At 33.7% G+C, this 25813-nt stretch overlaps 1 protein-coding gene across 2 annotated transcripts in view; it reads left to right on the top strand.

Moving 5' to 3' along the window:
- CNTN5 (contactin 5) overlaps positions 1–25813 on the top strand; it is a 1378474-nt gene that overhangs the window by 1337657 nt on the left and 15004 nt on the right. For both annotated transcript variants that reach the window (XM_045483542.1, XM_045483543.1), the window contains 2 exons: positions 24004–24190; positions 24632–24744. In XM_045483542.1, the coding sequence (XP_045339498.1) occupies positions 24004–24190; positions 24632–24744 (300 nt within the window). The remainder of the gene's footprint in view (positions 1–24003; positions 24191–24631; positions 24745–25813) is intronic.

Genomic DNA, 25813 nt, shown 5'->3' with positions numbered 1-25813 from the left:
GTAAAATAGCTAAATAAAATGAAGATAAGCAATATGCCTAATAAAGAATTCAAAGTAATGGTCATAAGGATACTCACTGGACTTCAGAAAACAGTGAAGGATATCAGTGAGAACTTCAACATATAGAAAATGTGAAAAAAAACCAGTCAGAGCTGAAGAATTCAATAACTGAAATGAAGAATACACTGGGAATCAAAAGTAGATTAGAGCATGCAGAAGAATGAATCAGTAATCTGAAAGACAGAGTAATGGAAAGTACCCAAACTGAACAGCAAAAAAAAAAAAAAATCATAAAAAATGAGAATAGGTTAAGGGAACTCTGCAACATCATCAAACATAACATTCGCATTATAGAGTTACCAGAAGGAGAAGAGAGAGAAGGGGGAAGAAAACTTATTTGAAGAAATAATAGCTGAAAATGTCTGTAATCTGAGGAAAGCAAGAAGGAATCCAGTTATAGGAACCACACAGAGCTCTGAAAAAGAAGAACTTAAGGAGATCCACAAAAAGATATATAATAATTAAAATGGAAAAATAATAATTAATAATAATAATTATAATAATGATAGAATTTTTAAAGCTGCAAGGGAAAAGAAAGCAGTTACATACAAGTGAAACCTCTTAAGGCTATCAGCTGATGTTTCAGCAGAAACTTCAGGCCAGAAGGGAGTGCTGCAATCCATTCAAAATTCTGAAAGGGAAAAAAAAAAAAAAACCTACAATCAAGAATAATCTAGCCAGCAAGATTATCAGTCAGCAGAGGAGAAACAAACAGTTTTTCAGACAAACAAACTTAGAATTCATGACCACTAAATCAGCCGTATAAGAAGTGTTAAAGGGAATTTTTTAAGTTAAAAGAAAAATCCATAACTAGAAGTAAGAAAATTATGAAAGGTAAAAGCAAATCTTTTATGAAAGAAAATTTTACCCATAAAAGCAAACATATAGTAAAGATAGTAGACTAATCACTTATAAAGCCAGTGTGGAGGTTAAAACACAAAGGTAATAAAATAAATTATATCCACAAAAATTAGTAAGGGATGTACAAGATAAATATATGTCAAATATGTCATCATATATAAAACATGGAGAGGGAAGTAAAAATTTAGTGCTTTTAGAATCAGTTTGTACTTGTGACTATCAATATAAACTTCTGTACACATAAGATGTTATGTTATAACTCAATGGCAAGCACAAATAAAAAACCTGTAATAGATACACAGAAAATGAAGTTAAAGGAGTCTAAGCATAACACTAATTAAAGCCATCAAACCACAGGGGAAGAGAGCAAGAGAAGGAGAAATAACTGCAAAAACAAGCAGAAAATGATTAACAAAATTCCAGTAAGTACATGCCTGTCAATAATTACTTTAAATGTGAATAGACTAAATGCTGCAATCAAAGACACAGTGTGACTTAAGAGATAAAACAATAAGATCATGTATATGCTGCCTAAAAGACATTCACTTCAGACCTAAAGAAATGTACAGATTGAAAGTTAAGACATGAAAAAACATTTACTATGTAAATAAGAGCAAAAAGAAAGATGGGGTAGCAAAACTTCTATCAAAAAAATAGACTTTAAAACAAAGACTGTAGCAACAGACAAAGATGGACATTACAAAATGATAAAGGGTTCAATCCAACAAGAGGATATAACAATTATAAATATTTATGCATCCAACATAAGAGTACCTAAATACATATCGCTCATATTAATAAACATAAAGGGAGAAATAGACAATAATACAATCATAGAAGGGGACTTTAATACCTCATGGAAATATGGAAATCAATGAATAGATCATCCAGGCAGAAAATCATCAAGGAAACTGTGGCTTTGAACAATTACTAAGACCATATAGACCTATATACACATAACAGATATATACAGAACATTCCATCCCTAACAGTTATATACACATAACAGATATATACAGAACATGCAATCCCCAACAACAGAATACACATTCTTTTCAAGTGCACATGGAATAATCTTTAGGATAGATCACATGTTAGGCCACAAAATAAGTATCAGTACATTAAAGGAGAATAAAATCATATCACATATCTTTTCTGACCACAAGAGTATGAAACTAGAAATCAATCACAAGAACAAAATGAAAAAAAAAAAAAAAAAGGAAAAACACAAATGCATGAAGCTAAACAATATGCTACTAAACAAACAAATGGGTCATAAAGAAATGAAAGAGGAAATTTTAAAATATATTAAGACAAATAACAGTGAAAACACAACAGTCCGAAAATCTTTGAGACATAGAAAAAGCAGTTTGAAGAGGAAGGTTTATAGCAATACACATTTATGTCAAGAAAGAAGAAAAATCTCAAATAAACAGCCTAACTTTACACCTAATGGGGCTAGAAAAAGAAAGAACAAAGCCCAACATTAGTTAAAAAAGAATAGAGTGGAAATAAATGAAATAGATATTTAAAAACAATAGAAAATATCAATGAAACCAAAAGCTAGATATTTGAAAAGACAAAAAACATTGATAAACCAGTAGTCAAAGTCAACATAGAAAAAACAGAGATGCTCAAATAAATAAAATCAGAAATAAAAAAGGGTAAATAACAACCAATACCACAGGAATACAAAGAATTACAAGAGAATATTATGAAAAATTATATGGCAACAAATTGGACAAAATATACCAACCAAATGGAGAAAATAGAAGAAACAGATAAATTCTTAGAGACATACAATCTTCCAAACTTAAATCAGTAAGAAATAGGTAAAAACAGGGGAGGGGGGCACCTGGGTGGCTCAGTCAGTTAGGTGTCCAACTTCGGCTTAGGTCATGATCTCAAGGTTTGTGTGTTGGAGTCCCACTTCACATCAGGCTCTAGGCTGACAGATCAGATCCTGGAGCCTGCTTCAGATTCGGTGTCTCCCTCTCTCTCTCCCTCCTCTGCTCATGCTCTGTCTCTCTCTCTTCCAAAAATAAATCAATATTTAAAAAAATAAAACAAAACAAACAAGAACAACAACAAAAACAGAGAGGGAAGCAACCAAAGAGATTCTTAAATACAGGAAGCAAACTAAGGTTTGCGGGAGGGGATGTGGGTAGGGGAATGGGCTAATTAGGCTATGGGTACTAAGGAGTAGTAGTAAAGAAACCTTTATTATACTATATGTTAACTAACTTGGATTTAAATAAAATTAAAAAAAAAATAAAAATAAAAATAGAACTACCCTACGACCCAGCAATTACACTAAAAGGTATTTATCCAAAGGATAAAAAAATGCTGATTTGAAGGGGCACATGCAGCTCAATGTTTATAGCAGTGCTATCAACAATAGCCAAATTATGGAAAAAGCCCAAATGTCCATTGACTGATAAATGTATAAGAATGGAATCTTGGCATTTGCAACAATGTGGATGAAACCAGAATGTGTTGTGGTAAGTCAAATAAGCCAGTCAGAGAAAGATGAATATCATATGATTTCACTCATATGTGGAATTTAAGAAACAAAACAGATGAACATAGGGAAAGTGAAGCAAAAATAATAGAGAAACAGAGAGGGAGACAAACTATAAGTGACTTCTATACAGAGAACAAAATGAAGGTTGCTGGAGGAGTGTTAGGTGGGGGCATGGGCTAAATGGGTGATGGGCCTTAAGGAGGACACTTGTTGGGATGAACAACTGGGTGTTATATGTAAGTCATGAATCACTAAATTCTACTCCTGAAGCCATTAACATACTATATGTTAATTAACTTGGATTTAAATAAAATAAAATAATAAAATGAAATGAAATAGGAAGAAAAAATTTGAACAGACTGATTAATAGTAATGAAACTGAATAATAATCAAACTCTCCCCACAAAAGTCCAGGGCCAGATGGCTCCATAGGTGAATTCTACACATTTAAAGAAGAGTTAATACCTCTACTCTCAAACTATTACAGAAACTAGAAGAGGAAGGAAAACTTCCAGATGCATTCCAGTCTGTCAACACTTCCCTGATACCAAAAGCAGACAAAGACACTACAAAAAATTCTTTTTTAAAACTTACAGGCCAATAATTCTGATGAACAAAAATGAAAAATTCCCAACAAAATATTAGCAAAGCAAAATAAAAAATACATTTAAAAAAATCTTTCATCATGATCAAGTGGGATTTATTTCAGGGTTATAAGGGTGGTTTGATATAAGCAAATCAATCAGTGTAATAGATCACATTATCAAAAGGAAGATTAAAAAACATGATCACCTCAGCATATGCAGAAAAAGCATTGATAAAACACAACATCCATTCATGATAAAAAACACTCAACAAAGTAGGCTTAGAGGGAACATACCTCAGCATACTAAAGGCTATATATAACAAACCCACAGCTAACATTATACTCAATGGTGAAAAACTGAAAGCTTTTCCTCTAAGATCAGGAGGAAGACAAAGATGTCCACTCTCATCACTTTTATTCAACATAGTACTAGAGGTCCTAGCCACTGTAATCAGGCAACAAAAAGTAAAAGTCACTCAAATTGGTAAGAAAGAATTAAAACTGTCACTATTTGCAATGACATGATACACATATCATTTGAGAAAGCTCAAAAGCTGCCAAAAAAAATTAGAAGTAATAAGTAAAGTCAGAGGTACCTGGGTGGCTCAGTTGGTTAAGCATCTGACTTCAGCTCAGGTCATGATCTTGCAGTTCGTGAGTTCAAGCCCTGCATTGGATTCTGTGCTGACAGCTCAGAGCCTGGAGCCTCCTTTGAGTTCTGTGTCTCCCTCTCTCTGTCCCTTCCCCATTCTCTCTCTCTCTCTCTCTCTCAAAAATAAATAATCATTAAAAAAGAAGTAATAAATAAATTCAGTAAACTTGCAAGACACAAAATTAATGTATAGAAATCTGTTGCACTTCTATACACTAAAAATAAAGTAATAGCAGAAAGAGAAATGAAGGAAACAATATCACAATTGCACCAAAATAATAAACTACCTAGGAATAAATTTAACCAAGGAGGTGAAAGACCCACACTCTGAAAACTATAAAACATTGATGAAAGAAATTGAAGACAACACAAACAAATGGAAGGTTACACCATGTTCATGGATTGGAAGAATTGGTGTCATTAAAATGTCTGCACTACTCAGAACAATCTTCAGATTCCATGCAATCCCCATCAAAATATCAACAAAATTTTTTACAGAACTAGGGCAAATAATCTTAAACATTACATGGAACCACAAAAGATCTCAAAGCCAAAGCAATCTTCAGAAAAAAAAGTACAAAGCTGGAGGTACCACATTCCCACATTTCAAGATATACTACAAGACTCTAGTAATCAAAACAATATGGTACTGGCACAAAAATAGATTCATAGATCAATCACACAGGATAGAGAACCCATAAATAAGCCCACACATATATGGTTACTATATCTACAACAAAGGATACAAGAATATGCAATGGGGGGAATACAGAAAACTGGACAGTTACATATAAAATAATGAAACTGCATCACTCTCTTAACCATACACAAAAATAAACTCAAAATGGATTAAAGACCTACAAATGAGACCTGAAACCATAAAACTGCTAAAAGAATACATAGGTGGTAATCTCTTAGACATCACACTTAGCCACATATTTACAGGTATGTCTCCTCAGGAAAGGGAAACAAAAGCAAAAAAGAAAAAAAAAACACAAAAAACTGTTAGTAATAAATGAAAATAAAAACCTTCTACACAGCAAAGAAAACCATCAACAAAATAACAATAAAATCTAATGAATGGGAGAATCTATATCATTTGCAAATGACATCCCTAATAAAGGGTTAATGTCCAAAATATATAAAGAATTTATTCAACACACACGCACACACACACACACACACACACACAATTTCATTTAAAAATGAGCAGAGAACATGAATAGACAATTCCAAAGATGTCATCCAGATGACCAACAGGCACATGATAAGATGCTAAATATCACTCATCATCAGGAAAATGCAAATCAAAACCACAATGAGCTATTACCTCACACCAGTCAGAGGGCTAGTATAGACAAGAAATAACAAGGTTTAGGGGCACCTGGGTGGCTCAGTCAGTTAAGCGCCCAACTTCAGTTCAGGTCATGATCTCACTGCTTGTGAGTTCAAGCCCCACATTGGGTTCTATGCTGACAGCTCAGAGCCTGGAGCCTGCTTCAGTTTCTGTGTCTCCTTCTCTCTCTGACCCTCCCCTGCTCATGCTCTGTCTTTCTCTGTCTCAAAAATACATTTAAAAAAAAAATTTAAAAAAATAACAAGGTTTGTTGAGGATGTGGAAAAAAGAGAATCCTTGTGCACTGTTGATGGAATGTATACTCTCATGTGCAATCACTGTGGAAAATAGTATGGATGTTTCTCAAAAAATTAAAAACAAATACTGTATGATCCAATAATTCCACTAGGTATTCCCAGGTATTTACCCTGGAAAAACAAAAACACTTTCAAAAATATACACACAATGCTATGATTACTGCAGTATTATTTACAATAGTTAGGATATTACAGCAACTCAAGTATCTATCAATAAATGAATGCATACATATATATGTGTATATATATATATGTGTATATATGTGTATATATATGTATGTATATGTATATATATGTATATATATGTGTATATATATGTATATATATGTATATATATGTATATATATATGTGTATATATATGTATATATATATATGTATATATATACACCATATGATTTCACTTATATGTGGAAAAACAGAGCAAACTAACAAAGAAACAATAAAGCAGAATCTTAAATACAGAGAACAAACTGGTTACTGACAGAGGAGAAGTGGTTAGGGAGATGGGTGAAATAGATAAAGGGGATTAAGAAGTACAAACTTCCAGTTATAAAATGAATAAGTCACAGCCATGAAAAGTACAACATAGGGAATATAGCAAAAAATATTGTAATACCATTGTATTGTGACAATGGTGACTACCTACCATGAAGAGCCCTGAAAAATGTATAGAGCTGTTGAATCAATATATTGTACACCTAAACCTAATATAACATTGTATGTCAATTATACTTCAATAATGTAAATGATAAATAAATAAATAAATAAATAAATAAATAAATAAATAAATAAAGTTTAACTAAGAGGAAAATCAGTAAGGGGATTGGGCAAGGAGAGATCATTTTAGGAGAGGTGTGACAGGTTTCAAAGAAACTGAAAGAGCTGATTTAAAAAAAAAAAGCAATTCAGAGTTCTTAATCCAGCAACATCTTTATTTGCTGTAGAACCATCTAAGTCTTACCAGGATACCAAGATGTTTTGATATACATGAGAATCACAACTCTCCAATGTATGTATCAAAAATGGTTAAGGGTCAGACCTGAATATGTTTTTGCACTACTCAAGGATTATAATAAGTGAATCTAATTAATTACTGCAGAAAACTATTTGCACCTCAGACAAAAGCAATTAAAAGAAGCGACGATGAGGCTTTTATATGGGAAGTTTCCTTTGATATACCAGCAATAACAGGGGAGTAAGTGAGAAATAAGAAATCATTTCTGAAGTCACATACACAGATTTATGTCCTTCTAAAATGTGGTTTTTGTCAAGTACATTCTTACCTACAATTTTAATATCGATGTACTGTATCTCTAGAGTACATACTAACGACAACATCTCAGTGCATTTTCCTTAACGTATAATCAAACTTAAACTTGTGGGTGGCTTACAGGACTCTGAAACCTTTGTATTTTCTCTTCTACTAATCATGGGATGCTATCCTTGAGCAAGGGTCATTTAAAGATAGACTTCACCTAGCGAAGTATAAAGTCCTTAAGGCTCTTATATCCTCATTTGATTTCCCTGACCCAGATTCCTTTCATTGTGCTTTCTCTCCCTGTTCCTCAACTGACTTGCAGCCTGACTCTGTGACCTGGATTGGCAGTCAAATTTGGATCTTGTAGTCCCTAAACTGCCTGTATGTTTTATTTCAATCTCATTTATTTATTCACCTAATATTTATTGACTGTCTACTATGTTTTGGTGAAATGCATGGGATAAAACAATGAGTAAAATAGTGTCCCTGCCCTATGAAGCTCACACTCTAGCAAGGAAGATTCTGTTTCTTTTTTTTTGTTTTTTGGCTTTTGTTTTCTAATCGCAACCTGACCTCTTGACCTAAATTCCAGGTAGCTCCTTTTGCTTGATGACTTGATCTTTTTCTTTTCTTTTTTTAATTTAAATCCAAGTTAGTTAACATAAGTGTAATAATGATTTCAGAAATAGAATTTAGTGATTCATCATTTACATATAAAACCCAGTGCTCATCCCAACAAATGTCCTCCTTAATGCCCCTTGACCCTTTAGCCCTTCCCCCCACCCAACACCCTGCCAGCAACCCTGTTTGTTCTCTGTATATAAGAGAATCTTATGGCTTATTGCCCTCTCTGTTTTTATCTTATTTTTGCTTCCCTTTCCCTATGTTCATCTGTATTGTTCCTTAAATTCCACATGAGTGAAATCATATGATATTTATCTTTCTCTGACTTATTTGGTTTAGCCTAATACATTCTAGTTCCATCTACATTGTTGTAAATGGCAAAATTTCATTCTTTTTGATCACCAAGTAATATTCCATTATACACACACACACACACACACACACACATACACACACACACACATATATACATATACATACATACATACATAACATCATCTTTATTATCCATTCATCAGTTGAGGGACATTTGGGCTCTTTCCATACTTAGGCTATTGTGAATAATGCTACTATAAACATTGGGATGCATGTGCCCCTTCAAATCTGCATTTTTGAATCCTTTATATAAATGTCTAGAAGTGTGATTGCTGTGTCATAGGGTAGTTCTATTTTTAATTTTTTGAGGAACCTCCATACTGTTTTTCAGAGTGGCTGCACTAGTTTGCATTCCCACCAACAACACAAAAAGTTTCCTCTTTCTCCACATCCTTGCCAACATCTGTTATTTCCTAGTTGTTAATGTTAGCCATTCTGAGAGGTGTGAGGTGGTATCTCATTGTGGTTTTGATTTGTATTTCCCTGATGATGAGTGATGTTGAACATCTTTCACGTGTCTTTTGGCCATCTGGATATCTTCTTTGGAAAAGTGTCTATTCCTGTCTTCTACCCATTTCTTCACTGGATTATTTGGTTTTTTTGATGTTGAGTTTGGTAAATTCTTTATAGATTTTGGATACTAGCCCTTCATCTGATATGTCATTTGCAAATATCTTTTCCCATTCTGTTTGTTGCCTTTTAGTTTTGTTGATTGTTTCCTTTGCAGGGCAGACTATGTTTATCTTGACGAGGTCCCAATAGTTCATTTTTGCTTTTAATTCCCTTGCCTTTGGAGATGTGTCAAGCAAGAAATTGCTGCAGCTGAGGTCAAAGAAGTTGTTGCCTGTTTTCTCCTCTAGGGTTTTGATGGCTTCCTGTCTTACATTTGGGTCTTTCATCCACTTGGTGTTTATTTTTGTGTGGGGTGTAAGAAAATGGTCCAGGTCCATTCTTCTGCATGTTGCTGTCCAGTTTTTCCAACCCCATTTCTTGAAGACACTGTCTTTTTTCCACTGGATATTCTTTACTGCTTTGTCAAATATTGGTTGGCCATATGTTTATGGGTCCAATTCTGGGTTCTCTATTCTGTTTCATTCATCTGAGTGTCTGTTTTGTGCTAGTGCTATACTGTCTTGATGGCTACAGCTTTGTAACACAGCTCGAAGTTTGGAATTATGATGCCTCCAGTTTTGGTTTTCTTTTTCAGGATTGTGTTGGCTATTCAGGGTCTTTTCTGGTTCCATACAAATTTTAGAATTGTTTGTTCTAGCTTGGTGAAGAATGTTCGTGTTATTTTGATAGGGATTGCATTGAATAGTAGATTTTTTGGGTAGTATCCACATTTTACCAATATTTGTTCTTCCAATCCACAAGCATGGAATGTTTTTCCACTTTTTTGTGTGTCTTCTTTAGTTTCTTTTGTAAGTTTTCTATAATTTTCAATGTATAGATTTTTCACCTCTTTGGTTAGGTTTATTCATAGGTATTATATGGTTTTTAGTGCAATTGTAAATGGGATTGATTCCTTGATATCTATTTTGTATATTGCATTTCTGATCTTAAGGTATGCTTCCTTTATCCCTACTTTCTTGAGAATTTTTATAAATAAAGGGTGCTGTATTTGTCAAATGCTTTTTCTGCATCTATTAAGAGGATCATGTGGTCCTCATCCTTTCTCCAAACATTCATGGTCTTCACAAAATTTTTCTCATGGTTGATTTCAAGTTTCATAGTGTTGTGAGCTGAAAATATGCAAGGTATGATCTTTGTGACTCAATACATGATCTATTCTGGAGAATGCTCCATGTGCACTCAAGAAGAATGTGTATTCTGCTGCTTTAGGATGAAATGTCCTGAATTTATCGTTAATTCTTGATGACTTTATCTTGACATTCTTTTCTCTGATATAGCCAGGCCTATAAAGCAGCTGCAAGAATCTCAATAGGATGCTTCCCCTGATACCATCTTTTAATAATCAACTCACATTTGTCATTTTTGCCTTTTACAAGGAAGCCTCTACTACATCTTAATTGTTTTTAAAAAATAATGAACCAGGCATTTTTACTTAAACTATGTTCATCTGCAATGAACTTAACACTTACAAATACATTAACCACTTAATTAAATTCAAACTAATTTGTATTATTAATTTACTAATTGCTTTATCTAGTAAAATGGTCATGCCAATTGAAATTGTAGGAATACCTAAGCATAAAAATAGGGTCAGAATGATGACATCCCCTAGCCCACCAGAAAAAGACTTCAATGGTAGGGGACTCAGGACATTTTAGTAATATTATCTCTTTTCATTTCTAAGTAGGCTCAACCATGGACATTTGTAAATGTCACAATTAGACAAGATTAGGACTCTGTTATCAAAAGAAAAAAGATGGTCTTGTTTTTTCAATAAGTTTTTAAGACTGCCTTCTACAAGTCTAGTACTACTTCACAAAAAATGACAGACAATCTAAGGAAATAAAAATGAATATGAAATCACAAATGTAGACACTGATCCATCTAATTGTATTTTACATATATTTTGAACAATTCTTTTGATGTTCTCTTAGAACCACCAATTGGGAATTTGGGTTACCTACATGGAATTTGCTTCAGATTTCATGGCTGCATAGACTAACTTTAGAAAGCACTGACATTGAGATATGTGAAATTCTACCTTATGACATGCAGCATAGTTGACAATTGAAATTGGACTATATTTATCGGGCAACTTTGACTCATGAATAACCATGACTATCCCATCTGGATTATCATCCCTGTCATTGGCTTATGCAAGTAAATTATTAGGCTCAGTTTTGAATTTATGAATCCACCAGCATTCAGTGTCTTGTGAATGGTAATGCCTGAATCCTAAAGTAGAGCCTCTCAAGCTTTTCTGAGAAAACTAGGATTTTTATGTGCATACAAAATCAGAGCAGAAGTCAGTCTGGCAAGAAGGGGGACTAAAGAAAGTTAAGGCCAAATTTTATCATGTTTTCTTTGATTTTTCCAGATCAGGCAAGATGAAGGAAAAATGTGTGATAGTGGAATGTTGGATGATTCATTTTTTTTTTTCATTCCTTCACTCAAGGATTTATTTAGCATCAGGCACTGTGCCAGGCAGTGGAAATGCAAAAATTAATAAGATCTAGTGCCTGCTCTCAAAAATCTCATAATCTAAAATTAAAGGATGTTTGTGGGAAATTTAAGTAAATAAAAGAAAGAGAGAAAGACACCAGAACAATACAATTACCATGCCCATAATTATCTAGGGATTCCTTAGCATCCTGATTCCCTCAAGAAACATTAGTGAGAATAAACCCATTCCAGTGCCCTATATGGGTATCAGTTTCTGCTTGTGTTGGCATACATCTGTCCCTACAAAGTGCTCAATTTTCTTGAATAAAATAATAAATACAAATACAAATTTTACTGAATAAAATAAGAATAATTTTTTGGACATAATTTTTTTTTTTCAACGTTTATTTATTTTTGGGACAGAGAGAGACAGAGCATGAACGGGGGAGGGGCAGAGAGAGAGGGAGACACAGAATCGGAAATAGGCTCCAGGCTCTGAGCCATCAGCCCAGAGCCCGACGCGGGGCTCGAACTCACAGACCGCGAGATCGTGACCTGGCTGATGTCGGACGCTTAACCGACTGCGCCACCCAGGCGCCCCTGGACATAATTTTTAAAAAGTATTATGTTGTATAGTCTGCCTGTGAAACAAAATCCCCCATGATTACCAAATTTATGGTACTTGTATTTTTTTTGTATCCCTTTTATAACAGTATTATTAACTGTATTTTTTTTTTGTATCTTGTTAATGGCTAGAATCATTTAATAATAAGCAACTATGTATTTTTGTAGCAAGGGGTGCACAGTGTTCCAGTTTTAGTTCCAAACTTTTTGATGCTTACTTTTAAGAGAAACAAAACACAAAACAACTTGTCCCATTTTACAATTCTCATTAAAAGGCACCCCTGACAACTCCTTTTCCTGGACTATGTTCAACACTTGTATGCATTTATCTTAGATCTTTCAGAGGATATGTAACTAAGAAGTTCATTCTAAACATGTCACTAAAGCCATTTTCAGTTATAGATGGCACTGAAAAGACACCAGTTGAGGTTTGCTGTATAAAATAAGTCGTGGGGGGATTTCTTAAGAGGAGAAGGGATGAGATTGTTGTTCTATATTTTATGATCTGACTTTCTAATCATCAGAGCATAAGATAAGAACAGATAGGCCTACTCCTGTCTTACAATAACTCCTGCCAGGCAGATTGCCTTTACTTTGTATAGCAGGAGGTGGGAAAGAATGTGTGTGTGTGGTGAAAAATGGAGTTTCAGATACACATTAAAGGGGAAAAGAAACCAAAATATAGCCAATCACCAAAGGCTAAAACAAAGGCTATTTTATTTTCTATATGGTGTGTGGGTAGCTGCTATTATACAGATTCTGTTTGGCTTTTCATTTTGACTATATAAAAATAAGAATATTAAAACTAAACAGCAAAAAGGAAAAAAAAGATGCCAATTCTACTTTTTTTTTCTGAAATTCTGCAGACTTGATTTAAATCAAATAAATTCCATGTTGCTATCATTATATTTCTTTCTTAGGTTATTTTCATAGATGGGGAGGTTAACTAAAACTATATTTTTCAAAATCAGCAGATTGAAGGAAATTGAAAAAGGAACATTTCAGGTACTTAACTTGTTCCTTCTGCTGTCCTATTGAAAGGCAACTATAGAGTTCTTATAGAGCAATTAATAACTCAGTTTACTATGTTTCTGTTTAATTTCCTTCTAGATACATTGCTTCATGAAAAAAATTCTCTAATCCAAACCACTTCTCACAATTTTTTTACTAAAATTTTTACATAAAACATTTTATTTTTGAGAATGTAAGAATATTTACCTGAATGTATTGTTTTATACACATAAAGGACCAAAAGGATATTGATGACATCCTTTATCATAGTTTATTTCCCATTTTTCACTCTTCTACACAAATGTGAATTTACTGTACTACCTCTAAGCAGGAGTTTTCTCAGTCCTAAATCCAGCCATTCTCAGTTTACCATATGTCCATCCACAGTCTCACTTTATGTAATATAGCACACATTTGTACACACAGAACATCCATACAAACGATGAAACCACAAATGTAGACATCAACCCATTTAATTTTACAAATACTTGGACCATTTTTGTTGGAATTCTCTTAGATGACCCATTTGATAATTACCAAATTGCTAATTGCTCCTTTTGAGCAATGGGTTTATATCTTAACACCTATGTATTGTGGTCTAGAGGTACTAAATGAGTGTTGAACAGATAGATACAGCCATGGTCTTGGTTACTATACTAAGAAATTGACAAATGTTATAAAGTGCTTGAACATAAACACACACAAAAGGAAGCTTTAAAAAGGACATACTAAGCATTATAAAAATATCTATTACTAATTGACCACTATTTACTAAACGACTGACACTTTATTTACAAAATAGCAATATTTTTAAATCTGCATATAGGAAAGAGCACAAATTATAATGTACAATTCAATAAATTACCACTAAGTAAGCATACCTGTGTAACTACAGTCCAGGTCACGAAACAAAACATTACTAAGAGCTAGAAACCCACCTTGTTGTTTACTATAGTTTTGTTTTGTTTTGTTTTGTTTTGTTTTGTTTTGAGAGCACAAGGCGGGGAGGCAGAGACAGAGGGAGAGGGAGCATCCCAAGCAGGCTCTACAGTGTCAGTGCAGAGTCTGATGTGGGGCTCAACTCAGGAACCATGAGATTATGACCTGAGCCAAAATCAAGAGTCAAAGCTTAACTGACTGAGGCACCCAGGTGCCCCACTACTGTCACTATCCTTATTCATACTCTCTTAACCAACATCTTCACTTCTGATTGGTTTTCATTGTTTTTGAAATTATAGGGAGATTTTTATATCTTGTATTTTTTACTTAACATTATATTGGTAAGATTCATTCATATTGTTACAGACTTTCTCTCAAACTACATTGATTGAGTATCCTACAATTTATTTGTCATTCAATCATTGATGGATATTAGGGCTGTTTCCAGTTTGGGTCTATTGTGAATAGAGCTGTCTATAAAGACAATTTTGGAAGAATTATCCACTTGCAATATTGTCTCCTAATCCATGATTATTGTATACTCCCCTTGGGTTTTTTTTAGGTTTTCTTTGATCTTTATCAATATAGATCTTACACATCTTTTCTTAGATTTATCACTATTTTATTGTTTTGATTCTATTGTAATGGTGATCTTTATTTTTATTTATATTTATTTTCTTTAACTTTGTAATATGAAAATTATGTGAAATATACAGAGAAGCATAGTAAATTTCTACATACTCAACATGCACCTTCAACCAATATGAACTAATGAATGACGTTTTACATGTTACACCATTTAATCAATTCTTCTAATTATTTTAAGGCAAATCTCAGAAATTACATCATTTCCCTCAACATATTTTATAATAAATCTCTAAATATATGCATTTAAAAATTTCTACTTTTCTGTGGAGCCTGGGTGGCTTAGTCAGTTAAGCATCAAGTTCTTGATTTCAGCTCAGGTCATGATCTCATGGTTTATAGGTTTGAGACTTGCATAGGGCTCCACACTGACATCATGGAACCTGCTTGTGATTCTCTCCCTCCCTCTCTCTCTCTCTTCCCCTCCCCCACTTGTGCACTCTCTCTCTTCTCTCTCTCTCTCTCTCTGTCAATAAATAAATAAATAAACTTTTAAAATGCCACATTTCTGCTTTCTAAGGACATGCATGTTGAAGAATGCACTCAGTTTAAACAGCAGCAAACTCAAAAATCTCACCCAATACAGCTGCTTTAAGGTTGGGTAGATTTTTCTTGGTTGCTGACTACATTTTTACCCAGACTTACAGTTATTCTCTCTGAGCAAGCATAGCCAAGAACTTGAACAGAGTTTACTCTGGGATTTTCAGTCTTACTGTTTTTGCAGTTCTCTTATTTCTTGAATTTCTCTGTTAGATTTCCAGTTGTTCCTTCTGCATCCAACTCCATTCTTTGTTTCCCCAGCTGGTAAGGGGGCAGTCATATTCTGGCACCAGAGTCGTATTTTCAAACAAAAGAGCTGTAACTTACCTGTTGCACTTTCAGGTTTCAAGAGTAAACTCTCCTCTGGCTTCTGTCTTCTTTTGGATGCTTGCCAATTTTTTTCAATTCTCATCTAGGGCAGGATTTGCATGACCACTTTTCTGAGCCACCATTTATTTCCATCATTGTCTTTAATATCTAAGATCTGTGGTATTAGTGTCTATCAATAATTTGTATATCCTCTCCTCTTTCTACTCTCTCCCTCTCACCCTTTCTCTGATCAAAAGAGGCTTACAATTTTTTTTGTCTTTTCAAAGAATTAACTTTGTTTTTTTTTCCTTTTTCTTTATTTGCACTTTTTTTCAGTACATTGAATACCACTCCTATCTTTATCATACCCATCTTTCTAGTTTATTTGGGTATTTTGGCTTTTTGTCTTTTCTAATACATACATTAAAACTATACATCTCCAAACTCTGCATTCCTAGTACATTATATAGAAGAAACCATATAGTATGGTTAAATACATAATATATTTTTTAAAGATTTATATTCTTCTACCTAAAAATATTAACTTTCATATCAAAACTTTTGTTTTTTCATTTAATTGGTATGCATTAAGAGGCTATGATGTTCACAGCTCATCTCACAAAACATATTTATGCACATTAGTTATAATAAAATATTCCCAGAATTTTCATTATTCAACATGCTGCATTTTACAACATTTGAGTAAAGGGAAGAGAACAAACATTTGTAAAACACCTGCACTAAACTACATGCATTAAGAACAAATTCAATTATATTTATAACCAATCTTCTTTAGTATATTTCTAGATAGTAATAACAGTTTCTAGGAAAAATAAATACAAATTTATTCAGGAAATTATATTCTTTGTTATGTTCTTGCTGAATTTAAACCTCCTCACCTCATATCCTCTAATCACTGTTGAACTGCCTCATAAATATTCAAAAGTTTAACTAAGCATTGTTTATTTATATTATTTGATTCATTGAATTGCATCCTTTATAGTAAAATTACTGCTAGGCACAAAGCAACTACTATGTATGCAATCTAATAATACCGACTGCCAGCATATCTCAGAGTATTGATTGTGAATAGCCAATTTAATAACAATCCGTAGTGCTAAACTCAGGAGATTAGGAAGCTGGAGATCAACTAAATTGAGGCAAGCAGAGACATTCCTGACTGAAACAAATTCATCTTCCATGGAAAGTGTGTTCCTCATATATAAGATTTAAAGCTCTCAGTAAGGACATGGTTAAAATTAGGAGTTACATAAGAAAAGAGGAATGTAAAAGGCAATTTAAGCATTATTAGGGAAAAGATCATAGTGTTTCAAAGTTTCTCTGAAGGTGAGGAATTACTAGAGAAAGCAGCCTAGAAATGAAATGTCTGCCTTCTCACTCTCAGTTTACATTAGTTACAACTTTTGAATTTAGGAATGGCAGTGAATTAAATTGAGGCATATAAAACTAGCTTTTCTTGATTTCTCTTAAAGTAACCCTGAAACCATAAGAAAAAAAGACAATCCTCATTGCAATTGCAATGAGGGGTATGAAACAAAAATATTTGTAGCATTTTCTAGATTTTTCTTTCCTTTCATCTTTATGCAATGACCCAGCCTCAAAATCCCATTTTCTAATGTTCAAGCAAGGAATGAAATCACCTCTGGGCCCCTTCCCCTTAATCTTTTTCTTCAGTGAAACAAACTAAAGTCACACACATGAAGCTTTGTCTCTCAGATCAGGCCTCAGTAGATTTCTTTGTGTTGCTTGGAGAACAGGAGTGGAAGCTTGTACTAACACTGATAATCTAGCATCTACCTGTACAGTATAGGCCACTGGTCTGGGTTATACAGTTTAAAGATGGATGTCTCCCCTTTCAAATAAAGTTTAATTCCTTTTTAGAATACCATTAAAGATCTGTTAGGTAAGATTCAGGTATGATTAAGCAGAAGAAAACTCTCTGAAAGAAAGAAAGAAATTATAAGGTTCAGCATGAATTCCTTCCCCTATAAGAGATTTTCTTCTAAATCAGAAGAAAAATTTTAAACGAGTCTAGATAATGATGAGAAAAGAATATTTCTTATGTATTTAAAAAGTGATTCAGAATATGAAGAGAAGGCAATAAAATAAAAACCAAAGTAACTAAAATAAAATATTCATTAGAAACAATAAAATACAAATTTAATACTAGTAAATATTTAAACCAGTGCTTCAGAATACAAACTTGAGAAGTTATCCCAGAATACAAAGTAAATGAATAAGGAAATTTTAAGGTGAGAGAAAAGATGGTAGACATGAAAGAGAAAAGAAATTTGGTCCATAAGCAGTAGATATCTGCTAAGAGGACTGAATATATAGAGCAAAAGCAATAACAACAACTAAGAAAATAAAAATAAAAAATAAATAAATAGTCCAAAATCGAAGTAACTAAAATATATTCCACAGAGTTTCAGGAAATATTAGTCTTAACAACTCATTCTTTGGCATGCCCATAACTATCACCAAAGTCTGTTGATTTCATCTTCTAAATATTGCTTGACTCCATATGTGTCTCCACATCCACCACTATAACCCTTGTTCAGGCTACACTTATTTCTTACCCAGACTCTGGTATTGCCTTCCAACCACTCTCCTGTATCTACACTAGTTCTTTTCCAATCTCAAAGTCTTTTTTGACTCACCATTATCCCAGTTGCCTACAGACAGTTCTTGATAAATAATACATATTCAAAAAAAATTTTAATGAAGAATTGATAATCTTTAAAAATTCAAGTCCTAGTAAAATACTTACATTTCAATATGCATAATCAAAAAAACTACACTCCCTAGAAGAAAGAATAAGTTACTTTCAAAGGTGCAAAAATCAATTACTCTTTGCAACATTAAGTAACAACACAAAATAGAACTATGTTTATTACATTCAAGGAGTAATATTGAATTAACAGTGACCACCAAGTGCAATTAATGATGTAGAAATAAGTGACTACTGGAACTAAGAAAAAAAAAGTATTTTTTTAAATCTAACAAGGTAGCAAAAATCAGGATAAGGTAAAATATTAGGGAGACTTCACTGATTTTGTATATAATCACAATTCACCCAGTAACTGTACACTACAAATGGCAAAAATCATGGATTTTAGGCCTTGCAACTTTATGTAAGAGAACTGGATTGTGTGTGACATGAATATCTTAGAACTATCACATCAAAAAAATCAAATATACTATCTGCATAGTTAAAATTGTAATTATCCTGGAGAGCCAACTTTGGGGAAAAATGGATATTTACTAAGAAGAGCTATCCTGAAAATTTAGGCTCAAATGTACACTCTTACAGGTATTGGCTGACTCAGATAATAATAATTATTTATCACTGATAATATCATATGTTATTATAATTTTAAGTAAATTTTTTGGGAGACAAAATCAGAAAATCAAAACAATATGAAGAATTTCAAAAACAGGATACCAGTAGACTTACAAATAATAAAAATCATAAATATTAAAACATCAAGAAAAAAATATTTCAAGTAGTTGAGTGATAACAAGGGAACTATCTAAAACTGATTCATAAAACTGAGGTAAGTAGTATTTTGCCTGTTTTATAAACAAGGATATAGAGATTCAGTGGTTAAGTAATTTGTTCCATTATATCCAGCTTAACAGATAAAAAAAATAAGTTTCAAATATAGGCGTTCTGGCCCCAATCCCATGATCTACCTAGAGCTTACAATAATATGGTATATCTCTTAGACTCATGTACTTTTTTTTGAAATGAAAATTTGTACAAACTATTTGAAAATGAGTGTGACATTTTATGTATCAAAAAACACAATATTTTTCATATCTTTACACCCCATAATCTCCTATGTGGGATTCTATTCTGGGGAATTAATTCAGTATGCAGAAATCAATACAGATGAAGACATTCATGGCAATACTTTGATTAAAAGAGCATCAGTTGGAAACTACCCAAATGTTCCACAATAGGACAATGGTTAAATATTTGGTACACAGGGGCACCTGGGTGGCTTAGTCAGTTAAGTGTCTGACTCTTGATCTCAGCTCAGGTCATGATTTCATTGTTTGTGAGTTTGAGCCCCTCATCGGGCTCTGTGCTGACAGCATGGAGCCTGCCTAGGATTCTCTCTCCCTCTCAATCTGTCTCTCCCCTGCTCACAGACTCTCTCTCTCTCTGTCTCTCTCTGAAAAATAAATAAATAACCATTTTTTAAAAATAATATTTTTACACAGACATATGATAGAATATTACTTTGAAAAAGTGAGAAAATATGTATATGTAGCTATCATGTTAGAAAACAAAAGTAGGACATACAGTTATAGGTATATAACTATATTCAATATATGTAATGAAAATATAGGAAGAGATACACAGACACACACAAAAGACAATTGTCTGAAGTTGGCAAAATAGTCAGTTATCTTTACTTCTGGTTTGTGATATTTATATCTTTTTTAACGTTTTTAACCTAATGTTTCAAATGATCTCATTTGGAGTTCAAAGTTTATGGGTTGATGAAATCTATCATCAGGGTGGAAATCGAATCATGGAGAAAGAAATCAAATAAAGAAATTTCAACTTTAGAAGGTGTGTGTGACTTGTGAATACTACATTACCTCGACTCTAACTTAAGAATCATGAGAGAAGCATAATGGTAAATTCCAAATATTTTTTGGTTTTGTTTTGCCCTTTTTCCCATCAAAAAAATAAATAAATAAAGGAAAATAATTATCATTTCACTGTGAAAGTAACAACTCCTCCTATTCCTGTTTTTTAAACATGATAGAAAGAGAATGTATGCTTTTTTTTTTTAGGTTTCTCTATAGGTTTTATTTTTTTTTGGTGCTTTTTTATTAAGCTTTTTATTTTAAATCTAGTATAGTTAACATACAGTGTTATGTTAGTTTCAGGTGTACAATATAGTGATTCAACAGTTTCATACATCATTACTCAGTGCTCATCACAATAAGTGTACTCTTAATCCCTTCAGTTATTTCACCTACCCCCCCTCTGATATTCTTTGTTTTAAACAAGTACCCTTAGTTAAAGTTATTTTTTTTCAGCAACAATATGTTTTACTTGATGCATACTTCAGAATACACTCTAAGCTTAGCTGATGCAAGAAGAATTTCTGTTTTTTTCACATTCAGTTACTTAAGAAACATTTTATCTGTCACTTAGGATGCTTTATTTTAGGGTGATTAATTGGAACGTTAAACATTCAATATTTAGAAGTCCAAAATTTATAGTTGAAATCTGTATCAAATCTGTATCAAAATTTGTCAAATTTGACCACACTCATCTCCCTCAAGTACGTATATTTAATCAATTTAAAATAATCTAACCAATTAAAGTTAATTAAAATAGAAAGCAAGAATCAGATATACCACTGGAAAGGAAAGAGTCTGCTCATCCAACAACATCTCAGCCAATTTTGCAGTTTGAAAATAACTTTGATTTATTCAGTTAAAATATTCTCAAACACCAAGCAAGATAAGCTAGTTCTCAGAATTGGGAATAATGAGCCCATCATCATATAAAAGATAGGATTTTAGAGGAGTCCAGCTTTAATCAAATAGCTTTAATCAAACAGATATTTGAAGTTCAGTCAGTTCAAATCTGTGAAGAGACAGGGATGAGAAATAAGAATGCAATTATCTTTTTAGGCTTTAAAAAAAAAATAGAGAGATAGATATATACATAGATATACAAGATCTGTGTAGATGTATCAGACAGTTTTAGTCCCAAAGAACTAAACTACTCTAAATAGTTTAAGAGGTACTTTATTATAGTTATTAAAAGCTTTACTAACTTATCAAGTTAAATTAATAGACTCCAGGGTGACTTGAAAGACCAAGAGTGACTCTTAAAGTCAAACTATAGAATCAACACAAAGGAAGATGTCTTTTAAGCCACCAGCCCCAGAAGCACACTCCACTACCATGGTTAAGGAAGCCTCTATAATCAGGATGGTGCCACATTCAGGAAGTGGCTGTGATCTGGAGAGCTCTGCTACTGTTGCCGGCTCCAGAATCCCACCATGCCAACTATGATTTGTACCAACGAAATAAACATCCTGCGCCCTACTTCTTGCCTAACAAAGCTGATGGTTAGATAATGAGTCACTTATTAATGCTGCCTGGAAGGGCAGGGAGTGGAGGATAAGTAATGACTCCCTTAATGTGCTTACCAGCAGAAAAGAAGAAGCAGAAGTTCAATCTCCATCTCACTTTTATTTTCAAATGCCAGGCATATTCATCTGACTGGCTGAAGTTAAAACACATTGAATCCTAACTACAAAGGAGTCTTAAAAATAATATTTTTAGCTCTCCATCCTCTTCAGTACAGGAAGACAACTGGAACGAGAGGAAATGGATGTTGAACACTAATGTACCATATCCCTTTGGTTACTCAACATACATACACATCATTTTCCACATTCAACAACCCTAAAAAGTAACAATAAGCAACAACCATATTCCAAACTGATATGGTACAAATGTAGCTTTTTAAAAATTTTAAACGTTTATTTATTTATTTTTTAGAGAGAGAGTACAAGCTGGGGAGGGGCAGAGAGAGAGGGAGAGAGAGACTCCAATACAGGCTCTGTACTGTCAGCACAGTGGCCCATGTGTGGTTCAAATCCACGAACTGTGAGATCATGACTTGAGCTGAAGTCAGACACAACCGACTGAGCCACCCAGGTGCCCCAACAAATATAGCTTTTACAAATGAAAATATATGTACCCTTTCCCCAAACAAGAAATTCAAATCTGTCTGTGTCAGGGTGAAAGTTTATTCTTCGTCTAATGAACTATATTAGAAAGTTACCTATGTACAACACTATATAAAATATCACAAGAAATAAGGGGCCCAAGTCATTTAATATGTATATACAAAACAGTACATGGAAGAAAGTATGGCTATTATAGTCTTCATTTAATAAAATTGCAGTTACAATTTATAACTTCCTTCTTCCTCTACCCATTTCTTATTCCCTTTGCCTTCAGCCAGCACCTAGGCTGGTAAAGACCTTTTAATTTGATATGGTGACTCAAATGTTTTTCCTCAGAGATGAGAGCCTATAATGACTTCCTATGGCTACAGCTGGAAATGGTAGTCTTTGGCATGCTCCAGAATATTTCAAATAACAAACCCTTTGCTGCCCACAATGTATGGCAGCACCCTTAGCTGAAAGAACATCTGGAAAATATGGTGTTTGACTTTCTAGCCTCCTAGTAGACAAAGCACTTCAAGAAGCATGAAATGGGTGCAGTGATCCACTTCTTTCACCACAGTAATGAATAGGGGAAAAAAGCACTACTGTTCTATTACTTTTACCATAGTAAGTAAGTAGAGAAATAAAAACTACCCTTTTATCTACTTCTACATGGTTATGCTCTAAGGTCTGAAACAGCATTAAGCTTTAGGTATATAAAGACAAGACAATTAAAGTCACAAAGAAATTGAGTTTGGTACAAAAGCAGCCACCACAAACTTATAATCTGGAAAGGTTATTTCTGCCTCCCTCCCAGATCCTAGCAATGTGACTTCTCTACATTTAGACCACTCCCAAGTACCATGAGTGTTATTAAACCCACACAGCTTAGGGGCACCTGGGTGGCTCCATCGGTTGAGCGTCCGACTTCAGCTCGGGTCATGATCTCACAGTCTGTGAGTTCCAGCCCCGCGTCGGGCTCTGTGCTGACAGATCATAGCCCGGGGCCTATTTCAGATTCTGTGTCTCCCTCTCTCTCTGACCCTCCCCCATTCATGCTCTGTCTCTCTCTGTCTCAAAAATAAAATAAAACATTAAAAAAAAATAAAAAAAATACAGCTTGTATGACTCATCTTTATGTGGGGCCCAGGAGGAAATACTGTTCATGTCGATTTCTCAAATAATTCATTCAAAGCCCCATGGCTTTGAAAGGTAAACGTTTCTGATAACCTATGAGAGAAAAGCACTTCTTCAGTTTCTTTGAATAATTTTTCCTTAATGCCAGGATGTGTTTTTGGCTCTTTCCAAGCAATTCATGCTATCAAGCTAGAAGATAGCACCTTTTGTGGCTCTATTGAGTACTGCTAAGATGCACACAGACACAGATCAGGCAATGACTAAGACTGATTTTTGCCTCATTAGTAACACCTGTTAATGTTTTAAGAAAACATCAAAAAAGAAAAAATCAAACAATCACAATCATAGGAGAAACTTCAAAGTTAATCTGTCATGTAATAATTTGTTGACAGGTTGGTTATCGGAAAGACATGGAACAAGAAGATGCAGCAGAAACAGTCAAAACTAGAGGAAATGAGTCATCTGTCATTCTAACAGGATTAGAAGGAAATACTTTATATCACTTCAGAGTGAGGGCTTATAATGGTGCTGGATATGGGCCACCTAGCAGTGAAGTGAGTGCAACCACCAAGAAATCCCGTAAGTGACCTGGGCTTTTTGTTTGTTTCAGACAAAAGGGGATATATCTGTTAACATTTCTGAAAGCCATGTGAGATACATAATAAGGAGAGCTAAAGGGGAGTTTTGATTCTTAGTCTTGCTTCAATGCTTAGATCTGAATTCCAAATCTAGCTCAAAAAATTTTGTATTCACAGTAGATAAAGGTTATCTTCCTGTGAAACAAGGCCAAGCAATTTTGACACAGAAAGAAGATAAAAGGATTCTGGTTCAAAAGCTCAGTAGAGTAGCCATTAAAATGACACTCCTGGAGCAAAAACCTTCCTTATCTGACTCCAGCTGGAAAGAAGCCTATGGTGTCAGCCAACTACTAAACACAAGAAAAGACTGAAATACAAAGATTTAAGTGAAGAAATGTATTTAAGACTCCTTATCAGTTCACTTTCACTTTTTATTTTGCAGCCCCTAGTCAAGCACCTAGCAATCTCAGGTGGGAACAGCAAGGTTCTCAACTTTCTCTTGTCTGGGAACCTGTCAGACCATTAGCCAACGAATCTGAAGTCATGGGCTACAAGGTCAGTGTGCTTCTTCACTCTCTGGTATAGATATTCAGCTCAAAAACTGTTATGAGGATGTACAGTTAATAAGGCATAAAAAGACCCATTAGCATACCTGTTTTTTCCCAATAATTTTTTACCAATAACGTAGGAAAAAGTCTCCCTCCAATGGGAAAGCCAAGGCAGTCAAAATCAGTTTCAACTGCAAAAGATATAGGAAGGGAAGAAGTAGGAAAAGCAGCAACAATTTGAACACAGGATGAAGATGGCTCCGTGAAGCACATGTGAGGGCCAGCAAAACTTGGGCAGAGTCCTGGAATTCTTTCCCAGTACAAACTTTTCTGGATGAATGGAAAGACTCTATTAGCAGAAAAAAGAAGAAATGCTAAGGCCAGCACTCTGGGTTAAGAAAGAGTCCATGGAGAGGCAACAAGCTCCAAAATAGACACAACATTTCACATACAGTCATCCTGCAATGTACCAGCAAGAGGGCTGGAAATATAAAAACATTTAGTTTGTTTTTGAAAAACAACTTTGGAAAAAAAAAAGAAAAACAACTTTTTCTCTAATTTTAAAATATATATGTGGTCTATGTATTGAATTGGCTGAATTTAAAATTCTTTTTTCATCAGATTCGATGATTGTCTTAAACTCTATATAGAATCATTAGTTGAATATTATTTATATAATAAACTTTAAGCATTTTAATGATAATATTTAGACTGAAAATCATCATTAAAGTGGCTTTTCAATCATCAGAAAGGGTAACACAGTATTTTATATATAAAGTGCTAAAACTCTGAAACTAACAACTGAAGAAGTTATAAATGGAATATATTTTTAAGGTAGGTAATTCCCATTAAGCATATTTTAATATACATATTATATTATTTCTTACAGACTGTAATTAATGTGGATTGCAGACACTTTCATTACTCAACCACACACACTGAAATCTGTTCTCATTCTCAGAGATATTGAATTTGATCTTTTGGGGGAGGGCAGGTGAGCTATTTTTTTAATCTAGCTAGAAGTATAGTATGCAATTACTTATGAGTGTATATCAGATGCGTGTTTTTCCAGCATG

Source organism: Leopardus geoffroyi, chromosome D1 (assembly GCF_018350155.1).
Source record: "Leopardus geoffroyi isolate Oge1 chromosome D1, O.geoffroyi_Oge1_pat1.0, whole genome shotgun sequence".
Classification (NCBI taxonomy): Eukaryota; Metazoa; Chordata; class Mammalia; order Carnivora; family Felidae; genus Leopardus; species Leopardus geoffroyi.
Note: the sequence above shows the minus strand (reverse complement) of the source record. Positions and strands in the feature narration are given on the sequence as shown.